Raw genomic sequence first — 27,776 nt, 5'->3', positions numbered from 1 at the left:
ATAGTAGAGGATCCGATATAAGGCCGATCTGCACCGATCTATTTAATGGATAACGTGTGCGTGAAGTAACAATGTATTTTAAACGGGATTTACTTTTTCGCACTGTTTTTGACACACTTTCATATAATCAAATATCCTTAACTTTCGCGTTGTCATGGTGATGACATAATGAGCAATAAATTACAAAAAAAAATTTGACAGTTTTGTGGTTTGAAAGAAATTAGAATGTTTAAATGTCAAAGTTCTAAAAATTGTAGAATAGGAATGAATTCCAGTGATAAAGAGTTACAGTTTTTTTATTTGTTTATCGTAGATAAAATATTGTATGAAACTGTGCGTGAAGTACTTTTTGCGAACTTACGCGATGTATAGCACTCGCTCCGTTGTCGCTCGTGCTCTAAACATCACGTGCATTCGTAAAAAGCATACTTCACGAACTGTTTCATAAATAACTATTTTCATATATTACAAAAAATGTTTCTGACTCGGGTAGATATTATTCCAGATTTTCAGATTTCAGCACAGTGTTAGATGGTTGGGGCATATATGGAGAGCAGGTAGCGTAACAACTATAAACTCAATTTTACAATGGAAACCCGGAGTTAGAAGGAGACGCGGAGGAACTAGAATAAATGGTTACAGGAAGTAAAGGAAAATTTATATAGGGCAGGAATTAGAGACTAGCAGAAAAAGACAGAGGATAGAAAGAAATGGAGAAGCACAGTCAATAGTATCGAGTAGCAGACTGGGACTAATCTGCTCTAAAAAGATGGATCTAGATAGCTTTTTAGCGGCTCAACCCCACCTGGTGTATTTAGCCATTTAATTTTCTTATTACACATTATTATTGGTACATAAAAAATTAAAAGGACGGTGCCTGTAATAAAATCTAAAATTCAAAATTTAATCAAGAAAAATAATAAATATTAAAATTTCCTATAAGTTCAAATTTATTTATTAAAATTTTTGATATAATTTTCATAAATAAATTACTTACTAATAACACTTTTTTAATTAATTCCAAAAAATCCGTTTTGCAGCAATAATAAAATATTAGTATTTGTAAAATAAATATCAATCATATCATAAATAAGACAGGTTTACAAAAAAAAAACTAAATTTCGGACTATTTGACGAAACCATATGACAAGGGGGTTTTTGGGGTGGCTGATCACGAATCCGGGGTCCGCTCACCTCTTTCACGCCAGGTAAAGGTCATTTCAAGGTCAAATCAAGATAAATCGACAGTCGGTCTGAGAAAGTATATTAGGGCGTTTTTGGTGTCGCTGATGACGAATCAGGAGTCCGCTGACCTCTATCACGTTGAGTTCAAGGTCAAATCAACATAAATCGACACAATCGCTCTGAAAATATAGGAGTTTTGAGTCACTGATCATGAAAACTGCGGTCCGTTGAGCTCTACCACGTAAGGTAAAGGTCATTTCAAGGCCAAATCAGGACAAGTCCACAAAACTGATTTGACCTTGAAATGATCTTTACCTGTCGCGGTTGAGCTCAACGGACCCCAGTTTTGTGATCAGCGACCCCAAAAACCCCCTAATATACTTTTTCAGAGCGATCGTGTCAAATTATCTTGATTTGACCTCGAAATGACCTTGAGCTAGACGTGATAGAGGTCAGCGGACACAAATTCGTCATCAGCGACCACAAAAACCCCCTAATATGCCTGTTCAGAGCGACTGTCGGTTTATCTTGATTTGACCTTGAGATGACCATTACCTGACGTTATAGAGGTCAGCGGACCCCGGATCCGTGACCAGCGACCCCAAAAACCCCCTAGTCATATGGTTTCGTCAAATATTCCGAAATGTATTTTTTTTGTAAACCTGTGTAATCAAAGGAATATCAATCTTTTAATTTAAATAGACAACTGTAAAACATAGAACTGCATTCACAACTGTATTCACAGTAAAAGTTTCAAAAGATCACACATTACGCTTAAAGTAAGAGGTAAATCAGCAGACGAGTCGTTGTGACTTCCAAAATATGACAACACCGCTGGAAGTGACAACGCACCTTGAACTACCCTATATATGGAAGCCATAACGTATGCTGTACGCTTCTGTATATACGTATATATATACAAAATTTATTGTGGTAAATCCTTTCCCCTCAATAGGTAGAACCATTTTATAAGCCCCCCTTTTACCAAATACACAATTTTTAAAAAATAATTGCTAGTAGAAAAGGTGGAAGTCAGACAGCCTCTTCTGTATACCGGAAGTCACAACTTAACGTGCATCAATATATATATATAGTAATGTTTACTATATATATCAATATATATAGTAATGTTTATATACATATAGTAATGTTTATATATATATATATATATATATATATATATATATATATATATATATATATATATATATATATATATATATATATTATGCACAGATATCAAAGTGAGGTCCTGACATTACGCGCACTTAGTGAGGACCGGTAGAAAACGTAGACATAATCGTTTCAACTCTTCATAGTGACCTTGACAAGTAAATAGCAATTAAAAAATGACGAGTATACACAAAAAAAATTACGTATGTGTGCCCCGTATGGTTCAAGTATATTGCCACCCAAGTGAGGCCATTATACGCAGCTATTAAAGTGAGACTGTATATACTTTTTCGTTATGCGCACAAAATGAGGACAACTTTACGTGTATATTTCCTTACAGCTCATCAAGTGAGGACCATACAGTGTTGTCGATAAATATGAGATTAATCGTTTCTACTGCCTTTTTCTGTATAACACAGTAAGAATTATTATTGTTTCGAATGTTTCAGTCACTTGTAGTTATAAGAAGGATGTGGACTCTTTGTTCTTGCTCGTACTGTTTGTTAATTTTATAACATTTTAGTACCTCAGCATTAAATCACGGTAGCCTTATCGGAGACTAGCGTTAATAAAGGAATAGTTTTATATTTTTTAATAATTTACGTTAAAGATGGATAGGAAAGTAAGAATTTTGAAAATAGCGTTAGTTGAGAACAATAATAATCAAAATGGAGGATACAGTGATAGTTCAGTTATGTGAAATTTATATTGAACTTAATATATAAATATAAAAGCCCGACTTTTGATCTAAGGGGAACACAGTTTTTACGGTACATACATATCTGTCATTTGTCAACCCCCTCCCTTCCATTTCCCCCACCCCTTATTTTTAAATAGGGAAGAGGGGCGTGTGCTAGCTCATTTGAAAGGATATTCAATTCTCTATCCAGTATTATTAACATTGACATAATTATTTATACAGAGTGTATTGTAGTATAGGTACTGTTGCCCCTGTCGATTTTCATTTTGAAATGACAATTTTCCAACCTTAATTTTAGTATACAAGATGATTTACTTAATTTAATTAAACTTAATGTACCTTTTTTACTGACTTAATTTTACAGTTATTCCACTAGATGGCAAATACAGTGAATATGTGCATATGTTTTATTTCGAATAATCATTTTAAAATAGTTTTAGTTTTCTATTTTCTCTGAAAATTGTTGCAAGCTTCTTGTTCTTATACTTAAAATCATGTCACTACAAATTTATACGAGACTGCATATTAAGAGTATAGAAAGTATTATAATATATGACATACATGCTTTTTTCCATTTATTGAAGATATTTCACCTTATCCTGAAACAATGCAATGTGACCAAGTGTCTTCAACTAAAAAAATATATCCCACTCTTTTGATATTAAATGTATATATAGTTTGTACTATAAACCGTATTGAAATAGATTGCAACATGTGTGTGTGGTTGGGATATTGACTGCGAAACCTAAGGCTTCATTCGCCTAATCATATTTACCTTTGATTCTTATAACAATAAATAAAATTGATTAACATTTTATATCAATATTATTAGTGTTTTTAAACAATATCAGTATGATCTATCAGTATGATAAAGTCAAGATAAACAATACTATAACAGAAAGCTTTGAAGTCAAACAAGGACTGCGACAGGGTGATCCATTATCGTCTATAATGTTTAGCATATTACTAGAAAAGGTTATACAGGAAGCAAACATTAATAGAGCAGGTCTGATCTACCACAAAAAACATCAGTGCTTGGCATTCGCAGACGATTTGGTAATCTTGGCTAGGAGCAAAATAGAACTTATAGAAACACTCATGAAACTCGAGGAGAGGGCAGCAACCAAAGGATTGTATATAAATGAAGCAAAAACAAAGTATATGGAATGGACAAATAAGCAATTCGTTCGGGGGCAATACATAACAATGACAACAGCGAAGGGAACACAGTATAAATTCGAAGAAGTTGAGAGATTTGAGTACTTAGGAACTGTCTTCACAAGAGATCCTAACTGTGAAGAAAAAATACAAAAGAGAATTATGTCGGGCAACCGCGCTATATTTGCTTTTAATGGGTTGTTAAGAAGTAAACATATATCACGAAGAGCAAAACTAAGAACTTACAAGACCGTAATAAGGCCGATAGTAACGTATGCTTCTGAAACATGGGTCACAACAAAAAAACATCAAGAGTTGTTATTAGTTTGGGAGAGGAAAATACTGCGCAAAATCTTCGGTGGGAAAAACTTAAATGGACAATGGGTAAGAAGAACAAATAAGGAACTAACTGAGCTCTATCAAGATCCTAACATACTAGCAGTAATTAAGGCGCAAAGACTTAGATGGTTGGGCCATGTGCAGAGGATGATTCCATCTAGAATTCCCAGAATGGTACTATCTAGTGCATTGGCAGGGAAAAGACGAAGAGGAAGACCGAGGTCACGATGGAGTAATGGAGTTAAAGAAGATATGAGAAGAATTAACTTAAGGAACTGGGAAACAAAAGCGACTGACAAAAGGGAGTGGAAAAGAATAGTACATCAAGCCATGGGCCTACTAGGCTCGTAGTGCTTACATATTATAATATCAGTTTTCTAATATTATCCAGTTCCATATCCAGTTCCGAATCCAGTGGTTATATTTCTTCCGTATTGTTTAGCTTCGCTTCCAGTGATTGTATTTTTTTTCTTGTTTTTTTTTTAAATATTTATTTATTATTTTATTACTATATTTTTTTATTGTGCTCATAATAGATTGCAACATTGTCTACAGACATGAATGCAGTAACAATAAATAAAAAAATCGGAGATCCACACCCCGGATTTGAAATCGAAACCTCTGCTTTACGAATCCGAGATCCGAGGTCTACCCACTAGGTCACTAGGCTATCGCTCTTAGACAATATTTTTTCCTGAAACGGGGAACTTTTAAAGCCGGGTCTAGACTATGTAACAAAACATGCTAATAACAAAGTTGTACTACAAATTTGTTGTACAACTTTGTTATGTAACTTGTTATAATATAGCATGAGTATCCAGACTATATAACAAAAAACAAAACAACAACATGCGCATAAATTTTGCAGCATTTTAGATGGATAGCTGGTAGGTTAGGTAGTATATAAAATTGCGTCATATAAGTATGGAGGATCTCTTCATAGCAACAGCAGCTTGTGTAATATTGTGGAGGCGACACCGGCATGTTAAATTAATATTTTGGATGTGTCCTTCATTAGTAGCTCGAGCAAAATATAGGTAGTGGTACAGCTCTTTTAACTGATCTGGAAAGAGATAACATAGACCCATCGACAGGAGACATTAAATGTGATGGCAGTTTTAAAAACTTCTTAAGAATAGAAAGTTCTGATTTTGAATTTCTTATAAATGAAATCGGCCATAAAATAGGCAGGAAAGACATTTCGAGATGCAATTCCAGTAAGAGAAAGATTAACAGTTATATTATTAGCAAAGTATATTTTTTAACCTTTTTACTCATTGTTTCAGAGAGGAAGTATAACATTTCTGTAAAATTTAATTCCTCAGTATTATCGTCTTCACCTGTTCATGATTGAGTGTCACTGTCTGTTTGAATTGGTGTAGCTGGAGAAGTAGCGGATGTAGGTGTAGTAGACGGAATAGAAAGGCTCAGATATATTGTATGATTGAGTGCCTGTTTGAGTAGCTGATGAAGCAGTCTGCATCTGTGTAGCGAATGAAGTGAATGTTACAGGTTTTATGTCTGAACACTCTGCTCTGTAGAGAATAGTATTTATGTCAAATTTAGAGTTGATTTGCACCGATTTGCTGTTAAGGTTCCGCGTACTGCTTTTCTTTTGTTGGCTTGAGTTATAGGCGTACGTGCATTAGTTTTAACTACAGTTTCTGTATCTATTTTCATTTATATTTCAGTCTATTCATCGTGTTTTTTATTTGTTTTTTAAATCAATAAATGTAGCTCATCCCATAGCAGTCCCATAATACTCGTTACTTACGAAATAGCTCAATTAAATGAGTAGTCAGTTCTTTCGACAATTTCATCGCGTAAATAACCCTACGTGAACAGAGCAAAGAAAAATCTAGCACAATCACTCCAGAATGAACAAGGCGATATGACTCCAACGGTTGCTGCTCGCGTAGGTACTATGCCAGAGAAATGTTTCAATAACATGTTTTTAGGTGTAGATCAGTCGCGGTGCGGTTTTATAACTTTCTTTGATGTTTACCGACATCTGTTGGATAACATAAAACATGCTATATAACCAGAAAAATGTTATACAACACTGTGTTTTAAAACTTGTTTATTTAAAATTTTGTAACAAGTTACAAAACTTTGTTATTTAACATGTTTTGTTACATAGTCTGGACCCGGCTTAACGGTAACTTCTTATAGGTAATACACTACAATTTCTGAATATTTTTTCTGAAATCTATCGAATGGTACCAAACACGACCCCCACGGAGGTGGGGGGGGGGGGGTTACTTTAAAATCTTAAATAGGAACTCCTTTTTTTATTTCAGATTTGGATTCTTTGCGTAAAAATAAGCAACTTTTATTCGAAACGTTTTTTCTAATTACGGATAGGTGGCGCTATAATCGGAGAAAACGGGTGTTGGAAATGGAAAATTAAATTAAAATATGGAAAGTCCCCACTAAAATGGAAAATTTTACTTAACTTTTTTGGTTTTAGAACCTAATAATCACAACCCAATAGGTCCTCAAAGCGCTCGAGTGACTGCACATTTAGCATACTTTGCTCCCCTACTATATATGTATTATAAATAATATGCGAAGTAATTATTAACCCAAACAACCATAATTCAACTTTTATTTACTAATAAAGAACTGGACGAAAGTGTCACATCAGCTTTTATGAAACACATGAATATTTCCATAAAAAGGTAAGTGATCTGCTTGAAATCGATATTCCCAAAATCATCTAAAAATTGTTTATACTTGAGTACTTTGAGACTGTATGAAATGTGAATACCGAAATACGATTAGGAATCTCCATTATGTAATTTTTAAATAACACATAATTCTTAGGAAATGAAAGGTATTATACAAACGTGTTAAAAAATACTACCTACTGAAATTTTTTGATGGCAATAAATGATGAATTGGTTTATCGAATTTATTTTTAAGGTGATACAGTAGCGATCAACAAGTAGCCAAAACGCGTTCCAAGATTGAGGCTGTAATTTTGAATATTTTTTCGAGATATTTGGCACACGTATTTGTAATATAATAAAGAATGGCGGTACAGAGCCCAATTTGAAAAATATATTAATATGTGGAAATTACTCTGTAAATAAATACAATATTAAAAAAACGAGTCTGTACCGCCATTAAAAGAACAAAAAAATACACTTTCTTCAAATAAACTTTTTTATCAGATGCCTAGATTTTGTGTCATTTTGGAACTACTAATGAAATAAAAAATTTTAGTAGTTCCAAAATGACACAAAATCTAGGCATCGGATAAAAAAGTTTATTTGAAGAAAATGTATTTTTTTGTTCTTCTGAGTGGCGGTACAGGCTCGTTTTTTTAATATTGTATTTAATTACAGAGTAATTTCCACATATTAATATATTTTTTAAATTGGGCTCTGTACCGCCATTCTTTATTATATTACGAATAGGTGTGCCACATATCTCGAAAAAATATTCAAAATTACAGCCGCAATCTTGGAACGCGTTTTCGCTACCTGTTGATCGCTACTGTTTCCTCTTAAGTAAAATATGTCATTTGGATATTTTTTTAAACTCGATAGATCCTAGGGACATGTCGGTAGATCGGTAGGATCATCACTTTTGGGAGTTTTGGGAATATCCCAATTGACAACGCAATATACACCGACGCCGTCTACAACGAGCGACGAATCAGAGATGCCAGATTGGGGTACTTTCGCCCATTTTTAGGGTAATTTGAAAGCACATGGGAAAATTTTTATAGGTTGAATTGGTTGGGGAATTTTTCGGGAGGAAAATTGAGCAAACTGAATTGCAATATAAATGTATGTAACATATAACATTATATTAATATTATAACCTATCGAGTATTTGCTTCTGATTAAAAAAACCGAAAAATGGTTTTTGGAACAACCGCTTTTTTTGACCAGTTATAACCGTCAGGTTAAACCGTAAGTAAAAAACCGGTATAACCGAAAACCGGTTTTTTGTTCAACAACCTCCATCCCTACCTTGGTTGTTACAAATACAGTTCGCTGGAATAAGTTTTACCCCCCCCCCTATTAACTTATTTATTTTTAGCACATAAGAAAAACGCTCGGATAGGTCGATTTTTAAAATAATCATAGTATATTATAGCGTCAATGTTTCGAACTTTACGCGATCCCTCTTCTTCAGGTGACAGGCACAACTTTTATTTTTTTAAATAGGAAAGTAAGTACATCATGTGTCACCTCATTTAAAGGCTTTTTTCTACAACCGTGTTAAAAATGCAATTTTTAGAACTCCATACGTGCGTTAAAAATGCTACTTTAAGGCAGGGCCGGTTTTAGGGTTCTGAGCGCCCCTGGCAAAATAAAATTTGGCGCCCCTTCATATAAGAATATACAAATTTACTGCAAATATAAAAAAATAGGAAAAAATCAAAATTTTACCATAAAGAACTATGTAAAAATATATTTATTTAAAAAATAGTAGGATAGTTATTACTTATAACTTATCCAACATAGGGCATAGCATAGCGAGCACATTTTAAGTTCAAGCGACGAAGAAGCGAGGTAAAAGATAAATGCACATTATCAACAACCAGTAAAAAATGTGTATAAATAACTATTTAGATGGAAAATAAGCCACAATTAAATTGAAAAAAATAATTTTATTATCGTTTCGACGCCCAAATCGGGTGTCGTTGTCAAAATATAAAATACTACTAAATTAAACAAAAATGTTCTGGCTTAGTAAAAAATTCGTCTAATAATTTATTTAATCTGACTCATTTATATCATTTAGTGTGTATAAATCTTCTACAAGACCAAAAAACATGTTGATTGTGCGCAAGATATAGCTGCATCCCCAGTAACTAAATTGAGGGAGTGGCATCCACTTAGCATAAAATAGCATGCGGATATTCTTTGCAAACGCGAGCTTGTACATCTTTATTTTTTCTCTTCCTTTTAGAGCCGTTGTGATATCCTTGGCCTTACAATCATCTATGCAAATTCAAATAAAATCATTCATTATTTTTTTTTATTATCTCATGAGCTTTTTATTATCTCTATGACTCGATACCTATAGAACCAAGCTATGGTTTTAGGTATCGAGTTACTAGGACAAACAATATGCTGCATACTAAAATTAAACCCGGTACTGTGGGATAAGAACATCAGTATAAAAACAAAAAGAAGAATATAATATAACACCATGACAAAAAGTATTCTGAATAATGGGTGTGAAAATTGAATAAAAAATACGAAAACCAAATGCAAAATTAGAGCAACAGAAATCGAATACCTAAGTAGAAGCTGTAGAAGGGATAGAATAAATAACATAGAGATTAAGAAAATAATGGTAATGAATTCAAGGGATAATAGACAACATAGGACAAAAGAGATTAACCTGGTACGGATATGGCAGAAGAGCAGACCAAAATCGTTGATAAACAGAATAACAGATTGGAGCCCGATAGGAAGAAGGAAGAGAGACAGACCCCGAAAATCTTTTAGAGATAAAATGGACGAAGCAATATTAGAAAAGAAACCTGCAGGACTGGAAAAACAGAAAGAACTGAAAATAACGGTCAAGTGAAATAATACAGGAAAAACTATGGAAATCCAGGGTGGTCAAGAAAAAACAGGATGTTTCTAAATAAATGCGACAAACTTTAACAGTTAATTCTATATGAAAAAATAATGACAGTTTGCTCTATAAGCGTATGTCAGCAAATACTTCGTTTCCGAGATATGGGGTGTTGACATTTTTCTTACAAACTGACGATTTCTTTATTGTTCTAAAACCGGTTCAGATATGCAAATGAAATTTGATGTGTTTTAAGAGGTAATTATTGCGCATTTTTTGACATAAAATTAATAATTTTATATCTACTGTTGAAATGGTGTGAATTTTTTTAAACAAAAACATAGTATGCCACTGAGATATTTCAAATAACAAATCATTTTGGAATTACTCGTTCAATTTATGATATATACAAAAATCTATTATTCCTTTTTTTCATACGTCGTTCGTGCCGTTTTTATGCAAAAAGCGAAACATCTTAACGCGTACAAAGTATTCGAAATAAATTTCTATATATTCATATGTATTATGAAAAAGAACTTGTCAATTCTAATTCATATAGATATACCTGGTTTGTTTTTTTTTATTTCAAATTACACACCCACGGACACACGACAATGTTGATAAAGCAAAGTTTACAGAACAGGAAGACAAAACTATTTAACCATTGAGGCTATAATGACAAGCAGCAGTATAATAATATCACTGACTATTCATAAATTTGTTGATATGTACTTCGTAAATCTGATCTTCGTGTATTTTAAGTATGTATGTATAACATTGTAATACCATAAAAGTGATAGGTATTACCTGACAAATGACCTTTAAAAGCCATAACAATTTTTAGGTTGCATTATTTTTATTAGAGAATTTTTGTGAGCTAGAAATAGTTTTCTTATTGTTACAATTATTTAATATTAATTGTCTTAGGAGTAATATTAGCCCAAAGATAATCTATAAAGTCCAAAAAAATAGTGAATGTAAAAAATATTATATTTTTTTTTGTTTAGCTAATGCCTCGGCAACTAATGGCCATTAGCATGGTAGGTACGGTAATTTTGAACAGTTAGGTACCTAGTTTCATGTTTAAGTAGTGTGTGTGTTGAGTAAGTGGCTCGTTACTTTGCAATGTCGACGTCATTGTCTTTGCAAAGAGACGCTAATTGTATCCGAACGTCTGCGGTCCCTCCGGTGAGAACCGATCCCACGAGGACAGAAACTATTCATTTATTAATTTATAATAAATGAAAAATTTCCGACCCTGGTGAGATTCGAACCCACAACCTTTCGGATTTTTTCGATCCAAAGGCAGGCGCTCTTACCACTGAGCCACGGATAGGGGCAAATATTATATTTATATATCAGCGTCTCTCAAAATTTGGCGCCCCCAAATTCTGGCGCCCCGGGCGGTCGCCCGGCTCGCCCGCCCCTTTATCCGGCGCTGCTTTAAGGCACTAGTGCTTTAAAATTTTTATGGCACTGCAATTCGTATTGATCGTATAGGCAATTTTGATGTAATATCAAAAAAATATAAAAATGGAATGTCAGTCAAGTTCAAGTAAAAGTTTTTGTAGATATTGTCCTGTAATTACGTTTGTAGAAAAAATATTGCATGATATGCGTGTTAAAAAGTGCATTTTTAAGGCACTCATGTGAATTGCAGAACTCGCTGTCGCTCATTCTGCAAACTTTCACATGCGTGCCTTAAACGTGTACTTTTAACACTTATATCATAAATAACTATTGAAATACTGATTACAAAAATTTATAGTATTTTAAGCCTTTCTGAGAGCATATGCGCAAAAATTTCGCTCGAATTATTTTTAAATGCGTTCATTTTTTTCGAATACTGAGAAAACCTTAAGTATTTTTAAAATATTTAAACGCAGAAAGAAATATTACTGTATTATCCATGGTCGAAAGTCCTTGAGAACTTCTATAATATTTATTTTAATAAGTCACTGGAGTGAAAAAAAATAGTCTGATTTTTAATTTTAAATATATATTACAAAAGAAACTTTGTGTTCATTATAAGGGACTTTCTGCCCTCGGGAATAATGTAGTCTTCTATTTTGCGTTTAAATTTTTTAAAAATACCTATTAGTTATCTCAGGATTCGAAAAAAATAAATGCGTTTTAAAAGAACTCGACCGAAATTTTGCGCCTATGCTCTCAAAAAGGATTAAAGTATTAAACATTTTTGTACTGTTTGAATTTATGCGACGATTGACGATCCACTGTTTTAAAGATTGGTTGAACAGATGTTGCCAGTTGTATGGTCCTCACTATGTGTATCGTAAGTTATTCAACAGGGCATAGAATATACATGGTTAGAAAATATACGCCAAAGTCAGCGCCTCTATGCGGAAAATCTCTGAACTAAAAATTGATGTGGACCATACAAAGTGAGGTCCCACTTTTTTTTGTAAAAAAACAGTGTTTGCTATCAGTACATGTCTACGAAAAAGTCTTACATTGATTGACTAAGTGAGGTCCGTATACTGGACCTCACTTTGTACAGGACCTCACTTCAACCGCAGTTTCTTTTGATATGTGGCTCACTTCATACGCTGGGAGTAAATATATATATATATATATATATATATATATATATATATATATATATATATATATATATATATATATATATATATTAGGGTGGTCCTTATTTATAAGGAAAAAAATTTTTTTTCGAATTTTTTAGAAATTATTTGCCAGAATGTACCTTTATATAAGACATGAAAATATAACAAATTTCAGCTCAATCGGTTAATATTAACACGTGCCGCATCGACGCTAAAGTTGTGAGATTCAATGTAAGGCAGTTATTACCTATAAGAACGACAATGTACGCGTACGCTCGACTGTAAACATAAAATTACGCATTTTTTTTAAACTTTAGTATAAAAACATACTAATTAAAATGAAAACGTAAAATAAAGATATAGTTTATCCTAATACTATATTTTTTATTTATTGAAATGATACATCCACTTCAGATACATATTTTGGATTTAAGTAAGCCTCCTTTTGTGGCGACTGGGAACTCTCTCCGGTACTCCTGAACAACCTGAATAAAAAAAAATAATATTGAATGTGTTTTCTGAACCTAGCCTATATAATGTGTTCAAGAAAAAAATAACAAAAAATTAAATTTATCTACTCTACGTCATATTATGTATCAGTTTTTAGTTTGTGAAAACTGTCATTATAGATAGCAGTTCGTGAAGGATTTAAAGTGTGCGTGAAGTACCTGTGTATTTTAAATGGGACTAACTGCTAAGAAAAAAATAACAAAAAATTAAATTTATCTACTCTACGTCATATTATGTATCAGTTTTTAGTTTGTGAAAACTGTCATTATAGATAGCAGTTCGTGAAGGATTTAAAGTGTGCGTGAAGTACCTGTGTATTTTAAATGGGACTAACTTTTTCACACACTTTCAATGGGTTTTTCACACACTTTCATATAATCAAATATCCTTAACTTTCGCGTTGTCATGGTGATGACATAATGAGCAATAAATTACAACAAAAATTTTGACAGTTTTGTGGTTTGAAAGAAATTAGAATTTTTAAATGTCAAAGTTCTAAAAATTGTAAATAGAATTGAAATGAATTCCAGTGACGAAGAGTTACAGTTTTTTGATTTATTTATCGTAGAGTAGATAAAATATTGTATGAAACTGTGCGTGAAGTACTTTTTACGAACTTACGCGATGTAGAGCACTCGCTATCGCTCGTACTCTAAGTATCGCGTGCGTTCGCAAAAAGCATACTTCACGAACTGTTTCATAAATAACTATTGTTTATACATACTACATACCTGTATCAAAAATTGTTTTTGATGTTCATTTTTCGTCATTTTTTCATTGTAATCCTCAATCAACTTGACTCCTCTTTCTGCAATATCATTTGTACATTTTAAGGTTGAAATGATATTTTTTCCTGTGCGATAATCCTCTCTGTTTTCCCAATTCAGCGGATCGTCCTGAAGAAATTCAACACAAATACCGAATCGTTTAAATAACTGAAGTGAATTGGCGGACAATAATTCAGTTGGTAGATCTTTTTGAACAAAATTTTGGACATCTCGGATTTGCAACGATAGTTTTTTCTCAATGACTTCTGTCTCTTCATTTTCTTCTTCTTTTTCATTCACAGTCTCTATGTTTTTACTTGCACATTCCATAATTTTTTGAGCCATTCTAATTTTTTCAACTCTCTCAATTCTATCGTCAAATATTGCCATGGCAGCACACTCTTCACTTAGATACCATAAATGGTTTAAAAATTTTGTTATTGCAATGGTTGCAATGTTTTCATTAATATTTTTAAATATAACCAATTTTCTCAAAAAATATATATCATTTAGGGGAGCTCCTGTAGTATTCGTTGCTGAAAACCAGGCCTCTACATAACAGTATACAACGAAAACGCAAATTTCTGCATTCAGTTTGGAATTATCCTTTCTCATTTTCATTTGATCGCGAAATAAAAAAAGTTTTAAACAATAAATCGCTTTAGCCATCCATCTCGCTAAATGATATGCACCGGGGGCCCTAAAACTCACATTTGTTTTATCTCCCAAAAAAATGAGCGTCAATTGCAAAAACTCTTTGTAGTCATCACGTGGTTGCTCTTCTGCAAGTTTCTGTTTCACAAAATAAATAATTTCGGGCGCTACATCTTTCAGTGCATTATAAACGGCTTCATCGCTGGTATAATCTAAAAATTTCATTTTATCAATATTCTTCCAGTTTTCTTTAAGTGCTTTGAATTGAGCAATTTCAGGGCCGGATGTTACAATTGCTTTTGTCCTCGTGAATACACCAGCCAAAACGACCTCAAATATATGGTGTCGGCATGGAAGCCACAAAATATCTCGCCCTAACCTTTGTTGAAGCAGAACTGCAGCTCCTTTTATACGTCCAGTGTTTGATGCTGTAGTATCAAAACAAAAGGCTTGAATTTTTTCGGTTAAATTCCATTCATCAGTGATATGGAACACAGCAGAGCAAACTTCCGATCCTGCTGATGATGCAATTCCAGGTACTCCTAATAATTGTTCAAAATCTAAACCAACCGCGATCACAGGAAGCCGATCAATTTTCTCATTTTTTGTGATATCAGGCAATAATTTGGAATCCCAATGCACTTCAATAAAATTTGCATCATTTCCTACCGATTTTATTGATGAATATTTTATTTTCCGCAAAATCTCTCTATTTCTTTTGATAGACGATCTATTGAGAACAAACTCGGTGATATCTATATTAAGAGCTTCTAGGACGGCAGAAATAATATGCATTGCATCCCTGTCACTCACTTTACATTTGTCCAAGGCAGCGGCCAGGCGAGGTGTCATTAACGTCTTTCGTCCTCTCTTGTTTGAAGATGGACCCTGTTGAGATTCCGATATGAAATATATGTCATCTTCACTGTTGTCTTGATTTATCACTTTTTTCTGTGAATCTTCGTGTTCTTTATCTTCCATTTCAAAATGTCCAATCGAACAACTAGAATTTTCCAACAAATCTTCTTTTCTTTTCAACTCTGCAGCTGTGCGTTCTTCTTTCCGCTTTTCCTTACGTAATAATTTGATATCTACTCCCAACATACAACCTACTCTACCTTTCTCCCTTTGCTTAATTAAAAATTCTCTATCTTCGGCGATTTTAATCTCATTTAACGCATTTAAGGTGGCAATATCGAAAAGGTTGTCTAAAGCTTCTTTAAAATCATTTTCTTTTTCTCTCTGCCGTTCAGTATCTCTATTTTTAGATTTTTCTAAATTTCTGACATTATCGTACAAAGATTTTAATTTCAAAATACAGTTTGAACGGTTTTGAACTGGGATTCTTGCTTTTTTCCAAAAAACGACCACTTCATCAATAACTAAAGCACTGCTGTCATTAAGATTTAAATTTACCACTCTCATGTTATAAAAAAGTACACTCAAAACATCTCGTTTACATGGTAATTTACTACCGCAGATTTGATTTTTCATCACTCCAACTAGATAAATATTGTTCCGCAAAGTGGACATTTCAGCACTTTTATCAATTACTTATATAGCACGTCTTTTCTTATGCACTTCAAGTACGAAACTAAAACGAATGTAGCATTGAACAAATAATATGTAAAAACAAAATTGACTTGTCGAGACTTGTAGTCGCGCTTGTAGCGAATTCGAACGCACTTGGCGCCGACTCGTCGTAGCATGTTAGACAGTCAGATGCATGAAACTTCAAGGCCAATGCGGCACGTGTTAATATTATCGGATTGAGCTGAAATTTTGTATTTTTAATGTTTTGGTGTAACTGAACAAAATTACAAATAATTTTGAAAAAATATGAACTTTCGAAAATAAGGACCACCCTAATATATATATATATATATATATATATATATATATATATATATATATATATATATATATATATTGATACATGTATCCATGTAACTTCCAAAGTAGATACTCGTAATACGTTGTCACTTCATATATACCGTTATGACTTCCGATTTCGGAAGTCACAACGTTTTGCCTAAATTTTTACGAATTTGGCTACTAGATGGTATTAGAAGGCTTATATCAAAAATTTCACTAGAAGTCACATCGTATCTAATATACTCATAAGATCAGATTTTAGTACGACGGTATATCATCAGCGCTAGTGTCGCTCCCGTACGAGAATGCACGTGATATACACAACGCGTAGAGACTTCCGTATACCACACCGCTCGTTGTGACTTCCGTTATTTGGCAACGCTGTGCAAACGTTCCCAGACGCCAAACATTTCATTGTTATAGATTTGCGGTCGTAGTATTTTGTGCAGCTGTTATTTAAATATGAGTAATAGCAGATCTGATTTACTTTCATAGTTAGCGTTAAATTAAACATATTATCTCTATAATTAGTATATTATACATGTACAAAATTCAAAGTGTCCATTAAATAATATAAATTATTTTTTAAAAACCTTATTAAAAAATAAATTTAGGTAAGTATTTTCATTTCACGAAATTGCCAAAAATCGCGTATATGTATTTTGGGCCTAGGCTGAAAAGTCAATTTTAGTGATTGTTACTTCGGAAGTAAGTAAAAGTATAAAAACACACAAAAAAATTGAAACAATGAATTAAAAGTGATAAATAGCTCTAATAAAGTAATAAATTCTAGTAATAATATGAAATACAGTAAACTCTCTCTTAACAGACACCTCCCTTTGCCGGGCACCTCCTCTATATGGACGGTTTTTCAAACAAAAATAATTCGGCGATATATGAACCTGTACCCTTCAACTGACAACTGACACTCTCAACACCGGACGTTGACAGTAAAAATGATGTGTAAATGCGGATCTTCTTCTTCTTCTTATGCCGTCTTCTAACCAAGGTTGGCGATCACCTTTTTAAACGCTTCTCTGTCTTTTGCAAAGTGAAATATCTGTTCAACACTGAGGTTAGTCCAATCTCTGATATTCCTCAGCCAAGATTTCTTCTTTCTTCCCAAAACTTTTTCCCCGCTACTCTTCCTTGCATGATGACGTGTAGCAGAGAGTATTTATAGTTACGAAGTATGTGGCCCAGATACGATGTTTTTCTTATTTTAATTGTGTTCATAAACTTCCTGCCATGTCCAATTCTTCTTAACAATTCTTCGTTTGAGACTTTTGCAGTCCAAGGAATTTTCAGAATAAGCCTATACAGCCACATCTCGAATGCCTCCAATTTTTTTACGGATTGTGCTTTTAGAGTCCAAGCTTCTACCCCATATAGTAGTTGCGACCAAACATAACATTCGACGAACCTCAATCTAATGTCCATACTCAATTTCTTATTTGTAAACATTAACTTGAATTTTATAAATCCTTTTTGAGCTATTTCTATTCTCACCTTTATTTCCTCATCTTGATCTAATTGTGAGTTTATAATTGCTCCTAGGTATTTATACCTCTCGGTTCTTTCTATCGGTTTACCTCCAATGTCAGATGTATGTTGTCAACAGGGTTTTTTGAGATCACCATTAATGTGGTTTTATTTATATTCATTGTTAGTCCCATCTTTTTGCTTTCTCTGTTAATGATATATAGGAGAATTTGTAAATTGTCTATATTCTCTGCCATGATTGCGGTATCGTCTGCAAATCTTATGTTATTAATGATGCTCCCTCCAATCATTACACCTTCAACTCTTTCCCATAGTGCCTCCTGAAATATTAGTTGGGAGTACACATTGAATAATTGTGGCGACAGCACCCATCCGTGCACGACAGCACGTATCCGCAAATGTGGATAGTAAATATAAAATGAAGAACTTTTTCCAAATATTTTACGATATAAAACTACATTTTTTATTATTTATTAAGCTCAATATTCCTTGTTGGCCTAGGAATAAAACGTTTACATTTCTGACTACATTTTATTTTAGTCTTATAAATTTTATATAATTACAATTCAGTCCATTTATACAATCTTTCACCACCTACTTCCCTCTCCTTCAGTTCAATGCTAGTTGTTTCCATCTCTCAATGTTACTTTTCTTCAGGTCTTCGTACACACTGTCCTCCCATCTTTCTCTTGGCCTGCCTTTCCTTCTCTTTTGTTATGGTCTACGTAAGAGTACCATTTTGGCATTCTTTTACTTCTCATTCTTTCGATTTGCCCCAAATATTATTCTCTGTGCTTTGATCGTCATCGTTATCGTTGGCTCTTTATACAGTTCTTCCAGTTCTTTCTTGGTTCTTCTTCTCCACTGATCTATTTTCGCACCTCCATATTATATTGCTCTTAGCATTTTTCTCTGCAATCTTTCTAAAAGGTCTGTTTCTGACTTTTCAGCACCCATGTTTCGCATGCTTTGCGTATGATACTGTAGGTCATTTTTTATCGTTTCAAATTGATACATAGCCCGATCTGACCCAAAAAAAATAAAGGAAGGATGAAAATTTGGGAATAGGTAGTTGAAATTGTCTATTATTATATAAGAAAAAGTTAACTACTCTACACACCCTCCATTTTACAAAAATGGAGGGGAATACCCCTTCTCGGGGGTGAAAAATATAGAGTTATTTGCGAGTGAATATATTCATTTTTAACAACAAAAAACATGTTTTAGACGGTTTTTCGCAAATAACTCAAAAAGTAAGTATTTTATCGAAGAAGATATTCTTAGTAAAAATATAGCTTATAAATAGTGAAAAGAATGGAGTACGCATGAAATCTGTATACCCAGTAGAAGCGGAGTTGTAACTAATGAAAAGTAGGTCCTTATTCGCCCAATTCCAAATCGAATATTTTAAAGTGAAATAACCAAAAAACGGAGAACTTTCCGGGGAAAACTTATTAAAAAATTTTTTAAAGTGTTTAAAAACAGGCTTATTTTTGTTTTTTTTTTTAACTTCTAACATTAAAAGTAAGTGAGTTACGCTCAAAATATTTTTGCTCCCTTTTATATTTTGGTAAAAACAATCGCGAAAATCACCCCCTAATTAGCATCCCAAATAAAATGAATCGTTACTGCTTCACAAGGTATTTTGTTTATGTATTCTTTATAATGATCTATAAGTTTTATTGGTTCAAACTGTTCAATTTTGAAAAAAATTGGTTTTAAAATAAAACATTTTTTCTGATTTTGAAAAAAATTCCTTTTTTTTTCAAAATAACTGAAAAATTATTAGTAATACCAAAAACCTCAAACAGTAATAAAATGTACGTTTTGCTTTTCTGATTATTTTGGATTTTTTGTTTTCCTGGTAGACAAAAATTGGTTACGCTAAGACTGTTCAAAATTTGCATACACTCGTGATTAGTGACTTGTTCAAGCCATTTTAACTAAAGCCATTTCAAAAAGAAGCACTTTGAACCGATGAAACTTACAGATCATATAAAGAATACATAAGAAAAGTAAAGTGTGAAGCGGTAACGATTAAATTTATTTGAGATGCTAATTAGGGGGTGATTTTCGCGATTTTTATACCAAAAAATAAAAAGGGTTGAGCCCTTTTATTTGCGTAACAATATTTTGAGCGTAACTCACTTACTTTTAACGTTAAAAGTTCTTTTAAAAACAAAAATAAACCTTTTTTTAAACACTTTAAAAAAGTTGTAATTAATTTTCCCTGAAAAGTGCTCCGTTTTTTGGTCATTTCACGTCGAAACATTTGATTTGAAATTTGACGAAGAAGGACCTACTCCTCATTAGCTACAACTCTGCTTCTTCTGGGTCAACAGACTTCATGTGTACACCATTTGTTTCACTTTTTTATAAGCTATATTTTTGCTAAGAATACATTTTTCGATAAAATACTTACTTTTTGAGTTACTTGCGAAAAACCGTTCATAAGCATAAAAATGAACATATTCACTTGCAAATAACTCGAAAAGTATTGACTTAGTGAAAAAACTCTATAGAACAAAAGTTGCTTAAAATTAGTTATTTTATCCAATTCCGGACTTATTTTGAATGTATATTTTCAACCCCAAGAAGGGTGTATTCCCCTCCATTTTTGTAAAATGGAGGAGATGTAGAATTGTAAACATTTTCTTATATAATAATAGACAATTTCAACTACCTATTCCCAAATTTTCATCCTTAATTTATTTTTTGGAGGTTTTCGATAAGTTTTGTATTCCTTGATCGGGCAACAGATCTTTACACGAGTGATATTTGATATTAGGTATGAATACTGTTTACGCTATATTAATTATGTAATACAAATCTGTTCACATCTTTTAACTGTTAGCAACGCAAGCAAAATTTTAATGTGTATGTCGATCCATGAAAGAATTGCTGACCCCATTATTACTCTGATAATAAATACCTCGATAAATTTTTGTGTTTTGACTGAAATATGAATCTTAACTTAATTGTCGAATGAAGATATTTGAGTTCAATAGACGTCATTGTATTAATTTGTAGGTCTTAGCGTTTTGGTAAAAATTTCGTAAATTATTTTCGGATTAAATTTCACAATAAATTTTGTGCATGATCTGAGCCATCAACCTATATGTACATATAATTAAAGTAACTGAAATAATTTTAGTTATTAAAGTTATTAAAAATTTTAAATTAACATATTCATTGTTGTTCTGAAGCTATTTCCTTGTGGCATTTTTATATTTGTCGTTGTCAAAATACAAAATATTACTCTAGTAATACATTGTTACTCTAGTAATATTTATTTTGATGACACCCGACTTGGGCGTCGAAACGTTAATGAAATAATTTTTTTTAGTAAAATTGTGGCTTATTTCTCATTAAAAATAATTAATTATATCATATTTATTTTTCCCTTAAACGGACGCCTGCCTTAAACGGACAGATTATGCGGATCAACTACTGTCCATCCAAGGGAGAGTTCACTTTATAATAGAATAATTGTATCTAATTATTAAAAGTTTTTTGCTTTAAACGTGTGCAGAAATACATCATATTAACAGAGCTCGGCAAATTCTTAATTTTCTCCCTGTCTTATCCCATTGCCAGCTTCAATTGGGTCAGTTAGTTCTTTATCTACTTTTACTCTGATCGTGTTGTTCTGATAGATATTTTCGATCGTTTTAATTATTCCTAGAGGTACCTCTCTTGCGTACAATAAATGGATAACGTCTTTTAATTTGACTCTGTCAAATTCCTTTTTAAAATCGACGAAACATAAGTATGCCGGTTTGTTGTATTCTACTGATTTCTCTTGAATCTGCCTCATTATAAATATAGCGTCGGTACATGATCTTCCCGACCTAAAACCTTGTTGTTCTTCTGCTAATCTTATAATTGTATTCAGTGTGTTTGTTATCACTTAGTGTTGTGTTTAATAAATTAATTCCTCTGTAATTCTCCGGGGGTCCGAATTACAGACTCATATTCATTCACAGAATTATGTTCATTAATAGCTGTAATTGACTAATGCATAGTTTTAATTATTGTAACAATTATTATTACAGTTAAACTATATAATATTAATGATATTTTATATATAGAATTAAGCCTTTTAACCAATTAACCAATTTCGATTTCCAATGCGAAAATGACATGTAATGAGAAATCAAGAACGTTACCGCCTTCTCCAACGGATTTTTCAAGGGAAGGTAAGTGGTAAAAGTGGTAAACTTTACGAACGTGGTATAACATGACTACCACTGAACTGTCCCGCGCTGCGGTAAACAAAGTCAAGATAGCCATGATGATCGCCAACATCCGGAACGGGTATGCACTTTAAAAAGAAGACATTCTTATTGGAACGCTAGATACCAATGAATTCCACTGCCAAGTGTGAGACTCTAAGATAACAGATCACGCTCAAACTACGAGGTAAATTTGGCAGAAGAGACGCTGTGACTTCCAAAAACATGACAACATCGCTGGAAGTGACAACGCGACTTGAACTACCCTATTTACAGAAGCCACAACGTATTATGTCCGCTTCCGTATATACCTATATATATATACAACATTTATTATGGTAAATCCTTTCCCCTCAATATGTAGATCTATCGTAGCACCCCCCCTCTTATCAAATATGCAATTTTTAAAAAATAATCCCAAGTAGAAAAGGTGGAAGCCAGACAGCCTCTTCTGTATACCGGAAGTCACAACTTAACGTGCATCAATATATATATATATATATATATATATATATATATATATATATATATATATATATATATATATATATTGATGCACGTTAAGTTGTGACTTCCGGTATACAGAAGAGGCTGTCCGACTTCCACCTTTTCTACTAGGAATTATTTTTTAAAAATTGTGTATTTGGTAAAAGGGGGGCTTATAAAATGGGTCTACCTATTGAGGGGAAAGGATTTACCAAAATAAATTTTGTATATATATACGTATATACCGAAGCGTACAGCATACGTTATGGCTTCCATATATAGGGTAGTTCAAGGTGCGTTGTCACTTCCAGCGGTGTTGTCATATTTTGGAAGTCACAACGACTCATCTGCTGATTTACCTCTTACTTTAAGCGTAATGTGTGATATTTTGAAACTTTTACTGTGAATACAGTTGTGAATGCAGTTCTATGTTTTAAAGTTGTCTATTTAAATTAAAAGATTGATATTCTTTTGATTAAACAGGTTTACAAAAAAAAATACATTTCGGAATATTTGACGAAACCATATGCCTAGGGGGTTTTTGGGGTCGCTGGTCACGAATCCGGGGTCCGCTGACCTCTATCACGTCAGGTAATGGTAATCTCAAGGTCAAATCAAGATAAACCGACAGTCGCTCTGAAAAAGTATATTAGGGGGTTTTTGTGGTCGCTGATGACGAATTTGTGTCCGCTGACCTCTATCACGTCTAGCTCAAGGTCATTTCGAGGTCAAATCAAGATAAATGGACACGATCGCTCTGAAAAAGTATATTAGGGGGTTTTTGGGGTCGCTGATCACAAAACTGGGGTCCGTTGAGCTCAACCGCGACAGGTAAAGGTCATTTCAGGGTCAAATCAGTTTTGTGGACTTGTCCTGATTTGGCCTTGAAATGACCAATACCTTACGTGGTAGAGCTCAACGGACCGCAGTTTTCATGATCAGTGACTCCAAAACCCCTATATTTTCAGAGCGATTGTGTCGATTTATGTTGATTTGACCTTGAACTAGACGTGATAGAGGTCAGCGGACTAATGATTCGTCATCAGCGACACCAAAAACGCCCTAATATACTTTCTCAGAGCGACTGTCGATTTATCTTGATTTGACCTTGAAATGACCTTTACCTGGCGTGAAAGAGGTGAGCGGACCCCGGATTCGTGATCAGCCACCCCAAAAACCCCCTTGTAACATGGTTTCGTCAAATAGTCCGAAATTTAGTTTTTTTTTGTAAACCTGTATTATTTATGATATGATTGATATTTATTTTACAAATACTAATATTTTATTATTGCTGCAAAATGGATTTTTTGGAATTAATTAAAAAAGTGTTATTAGTAAGTAATTTATTTATGAAAATTATATCAAAAATTTTAATAAATAAATTTGAACTTATAGGAAATTTTAATATTTATTATTTTTCTTGATTAAATTTTGAATTTTAGATTTTATTACAGGCACCGTCCTTTTAATTTTTGATGTACCAATAATAATGTGTAATAAGAAAATTAAATTAAATTAGATCCATCTTTTTAGAGCAGATTAGTCCCAGTCTGCTACTCGATACTATTGACTGTGCTTCTCCAGTTCTTTCTATCCTCTGTATTTTTCTGCTAGTCTCTAATTCCTGCCCTATATAAATTTTCCTTTACTTCCTGTCACCATTTATTCTAGTTCCTCCGCGTCTCCTTCTAACTCCGGGTTTCCATTGTAAAATTGAGTTTATAGTTGTTACGCTACCTGCTCTCCATATATGCCGCAACCATCTAACACTGTGCTGAAATCTGAAAATCTGGAATAATATCTACCAGGGTCGAAACATTTTTTTTAATATATGAAAATAGTTATTTATGAAACAGTTCGTGAAGTATGCTTTTTACGAATGCACGTGATGTTTAGAGCACAAGCGACAACGGAGCGAGTGCTATACATCGCTTAAATTCGCAAAAAGTACTTCACGCACAGTTTCATACATTATTTTATCTACGATAAACAAATAAAAAAACTGTAACTCTTCATCACTGGAATTCATTCCTATTCTACAATTTTTAGAACTTATTTAAACATTCTAATTTCTTTCAAACCACAAAACTGTCAAATTTTTTTTTGTAATTTATTGCTCATTATGTCATCACCATGACAACGCGAAAGTTAAGGATATTTGATTATATGAAAGTGTGTCAAAAACAGTGCGAAAAAGTAAATCCCGTTTAAAATACATTGTTACTTCACGCACACGTTATCCATTAAATAGATCGATGCAGATCGGCCTTATATCGGATCCTCTACTATTAGTCCGTTCGCTGACGGTAAAATATTGTAAAACCCATAAATTTTAAAAAACCGCTTAGATCAGGGGTGGGCAATTACTTTTAAGCGCGGGCCAAAATGAAAGTTTCAAAATGTCTCTCGGGCCGGAGGACTATACCGGATATGTACGCTGTGCCCACGCGAATTTTTTTGGTGTAGCTTATTCCCTGCCCAAGAAATAAATACTATAAGTATTATTTTAAAGCATTTGGACAAAGAAATTTGACTGTTAATAATTAGAAAATGGTAATAATAAATTGTCCTACTTGGGAATACATGCGAAAAACTTGTGCCCAGTAAAATATGTCACGTAATTGAAAAAAAATGGTCATTATATTAAATCATAAGAAGATCCAGAAAAAGAACCAGATAAAAAATGAAGATATTGAGCAAGTGGACAAAATGAAATACTTACTTAGGAGTCTGGATTACGGAAGATTTAAATTCGAAATCATAAATTCGATCAAGAATAGAGCAATTGAGGGTAGACTTTTTGAAGATGAGGACATTTCTGAGTCACCAAAGACTCAATCTGCAAATCTGATATTAGTTGATAAAATGTTGTATATCCACTCTATTCTTTTTTATGGTGCCGAAGCTTGGATTGTTAATGCTGACTTAATGAGAAAGCCGGAAGCTTTTGAGATGTGGCTTTTTGGAAGAATTTAGAAAATACCATGGACCGATCATATACGAACAAAATGATGTTGCACGAAATGGAAAGAGACAGAGAACTTTTGACCTCCATTAAAAGGAGACAGACAGCATATTTACGGCACATGCTCAGAAATGATATGTACGAGTTGTTCGAAGGAAAAAGGGGTCCTGGTAGACGACAAATATTCTGACTGAAAACATTTGAGACTGGACCGGGTTAAACACACAGACGCTTTCAAGAAAAGCAGAAAATAGAGACGAATTTGCAATGGTGTTTTAGCCAACCTTCATTAGTGGAGTCGGCGTTAGAAGAATAATAATAAATTAATGGTAATTAAATAAATCAGTTATTGAAAGATTTTATTTCCTTATTTATTTATATTTTAACGATACAAATTAATTTATATTGATACATATTTTGTAAATATACCTAATATTAAATAAAATTATAAAAAAAAAGACAAACATTAAACGTTAAAATTAATAGAATACTCATTATAAGTATAACTTCTATAATAGTTAATGCGAAACGTGAAATCGCGAATGTTCATGTGATATTATTTCTTCAAAATTGGGATCCAAATCACTTGTAGCAATCCTTAATACCGAGTGTAGATTTTCGTCAGTAATTTGTGATCGATATTTATTTTTCGTGGAAACCATCAACAAAAAAGTTCTTTCACAAATATATGTCGAACCAAATAAAACTAGGTATTTTTGAACATAGTTTAAAAAATGTTTAAAATGTTCTGTATTCAAAGCACCGTAGAAAGCACTCAATTCGTTTGATTGAACATTTTCTTTTAATAAATTATTTGCCTGTAAGTCAATTAATTCTAGCTGAATTTCAACAGGAGCTTCTTGCACATCGAAATTGAAAGGTTGACTAATTAATGACAAAGGTTTTTCAATAGCTTTGAAATCTTGAAATCTTCTTTGGAATTCAGTATGCAGGTCTTGTGTTACTGAACTATATTTAAGAAAATCAGAATTTTTCAATAATTCTCGTCGTGTTTGTAATGATGGGAAGTGGTTTAATATTTTTTATTAAAGTTCTCAGCAAATAAGTTTAGTTTTATCATAAATGCTTTGACATTTGAGTGCATATTGAAAGCGAACTGGTTTTTCCCTTGTAAATTTACATTAAGTTCATTTAAATATTTTACAATATCTACAGAAAACGACAAATCGTTTAGCCATGCCTCATTTTGCAATTCAGGAAAATCATGTAGTTTTTCTTTTATCGACAAGAAGGATACTATTTCATCAAGCAAATATTGAAATCTGTCCAAAACTTTACCGATGCTAAGCCATCTCACCTCAGTGTAGTAAGGAATTTCGTAAAAGTCACTTTCAATTTCTTTCAAAAATTCAACAAACTGTCGATGATTTAAGGCACGTTCCCGGATAAAATTTACAACTTTTGTCACAACAGTAACGACGTGATTCAATTTTAAAACTTTTCTACATAACACTTCTTGATGAATAATGCAGTGTAAAAATAATATGTCTTGTTCTGGCTGCAACTGTTTTACTTTGTCGCTGATTCGTTTTAGTAAGCCCACATTTTTCCCTGTTAAACTAGGACAGCCATCCGTAGTGATGCTTACTATTTTGTTCCAAGGTAAATTTACTTTAACTAAACACTCTTCAACAGCGTTAAAGAAGTCTTCACCGGTAGTTGTATCTTTCATTGGATGCACACTAAGAAGTTCCTCGCGAATTTCACATTTTTTGTTAATGCCCCGAATAAATATTAATAATTGACTTGTGTCAGTAATATCGCAGGACTCATCCAACGCCAGAGAACAATATGTAAAATCAGCAATTATTGTTTTTAGCTGGTCGAGTAAATTTCCTGAAATATTTTCGATCCGTCGTACTATTGTTCTCCTTGACAGGCTTAAATTTTCAAAAATATGTTTTTTTCAGGACAACATATCTCCGACACTTCTACCATGCACTGTTTAACAAATTCTGCTTCAGAAAAAGGTTTACATAACTTAGCAATTTTGTGTGCAATAACATAACTTGCTTGTGTAGTAGATTTCTCGATGTTACTTTGTTTGCTAAAAATATTTTGTTGTTTATTTAAGTT

General features: G+C 32.9%; 2 protein-coding genes across 2 annotated transcripts in view; both read right to left on the bottom strand.

Moving 5' to 3' along the window:
* Positions 1-27,776, bottom strand: part of LOC126888127 (2-hydroxyacyl-CoA lyase 1) — a 784,683-nt gene that overhangs the window by 372,821 nt on the left and 384,086 nt on the right. The gene's annotated exons all lie outside the window — the stretch shown is intronic.
* On the bottom strand, positions 13,043-16,482 carry LOC126888126 (uncharacterized). The gene is made up of 2 exons (XM_050656137.1): positions 13,926-16,482; positions 13,043-13,169 (listed from the first exon to the last, which is right to left on the bottom strand). The coding sequence occupies exons 1-2, from the start codon at positions 16,146-16,148 to the stop codon at positions 13,095-13,097; spliced, it is 2,298 nt and encodes a 765-aa protein (XP_050512094.1). The 5' UTR covers positions 16,149-16,482; the 3' UTR covers positions 13,043-13,094.

Source organism: Diabrotica virgifera, chromosome 7 (assembly GCF_917563875.1).
Source record: "Diabrotica virgifera virgifera chromosome 7, PGI_DIABVI_V3a".
In the NCBI taxonomy this organism is placed as follows: Eukaryota; Metazoa; Arthropoda; class Insecta; order Coleoptera; family Chrysomelidae; genus Diabrotica; species Diabrotica virgifera.
The sequence above is the reverse complement of the archived record's forward strand: the minus strand, read 5'-3'. Positions and strand labels throughout refer to the sequence as shown.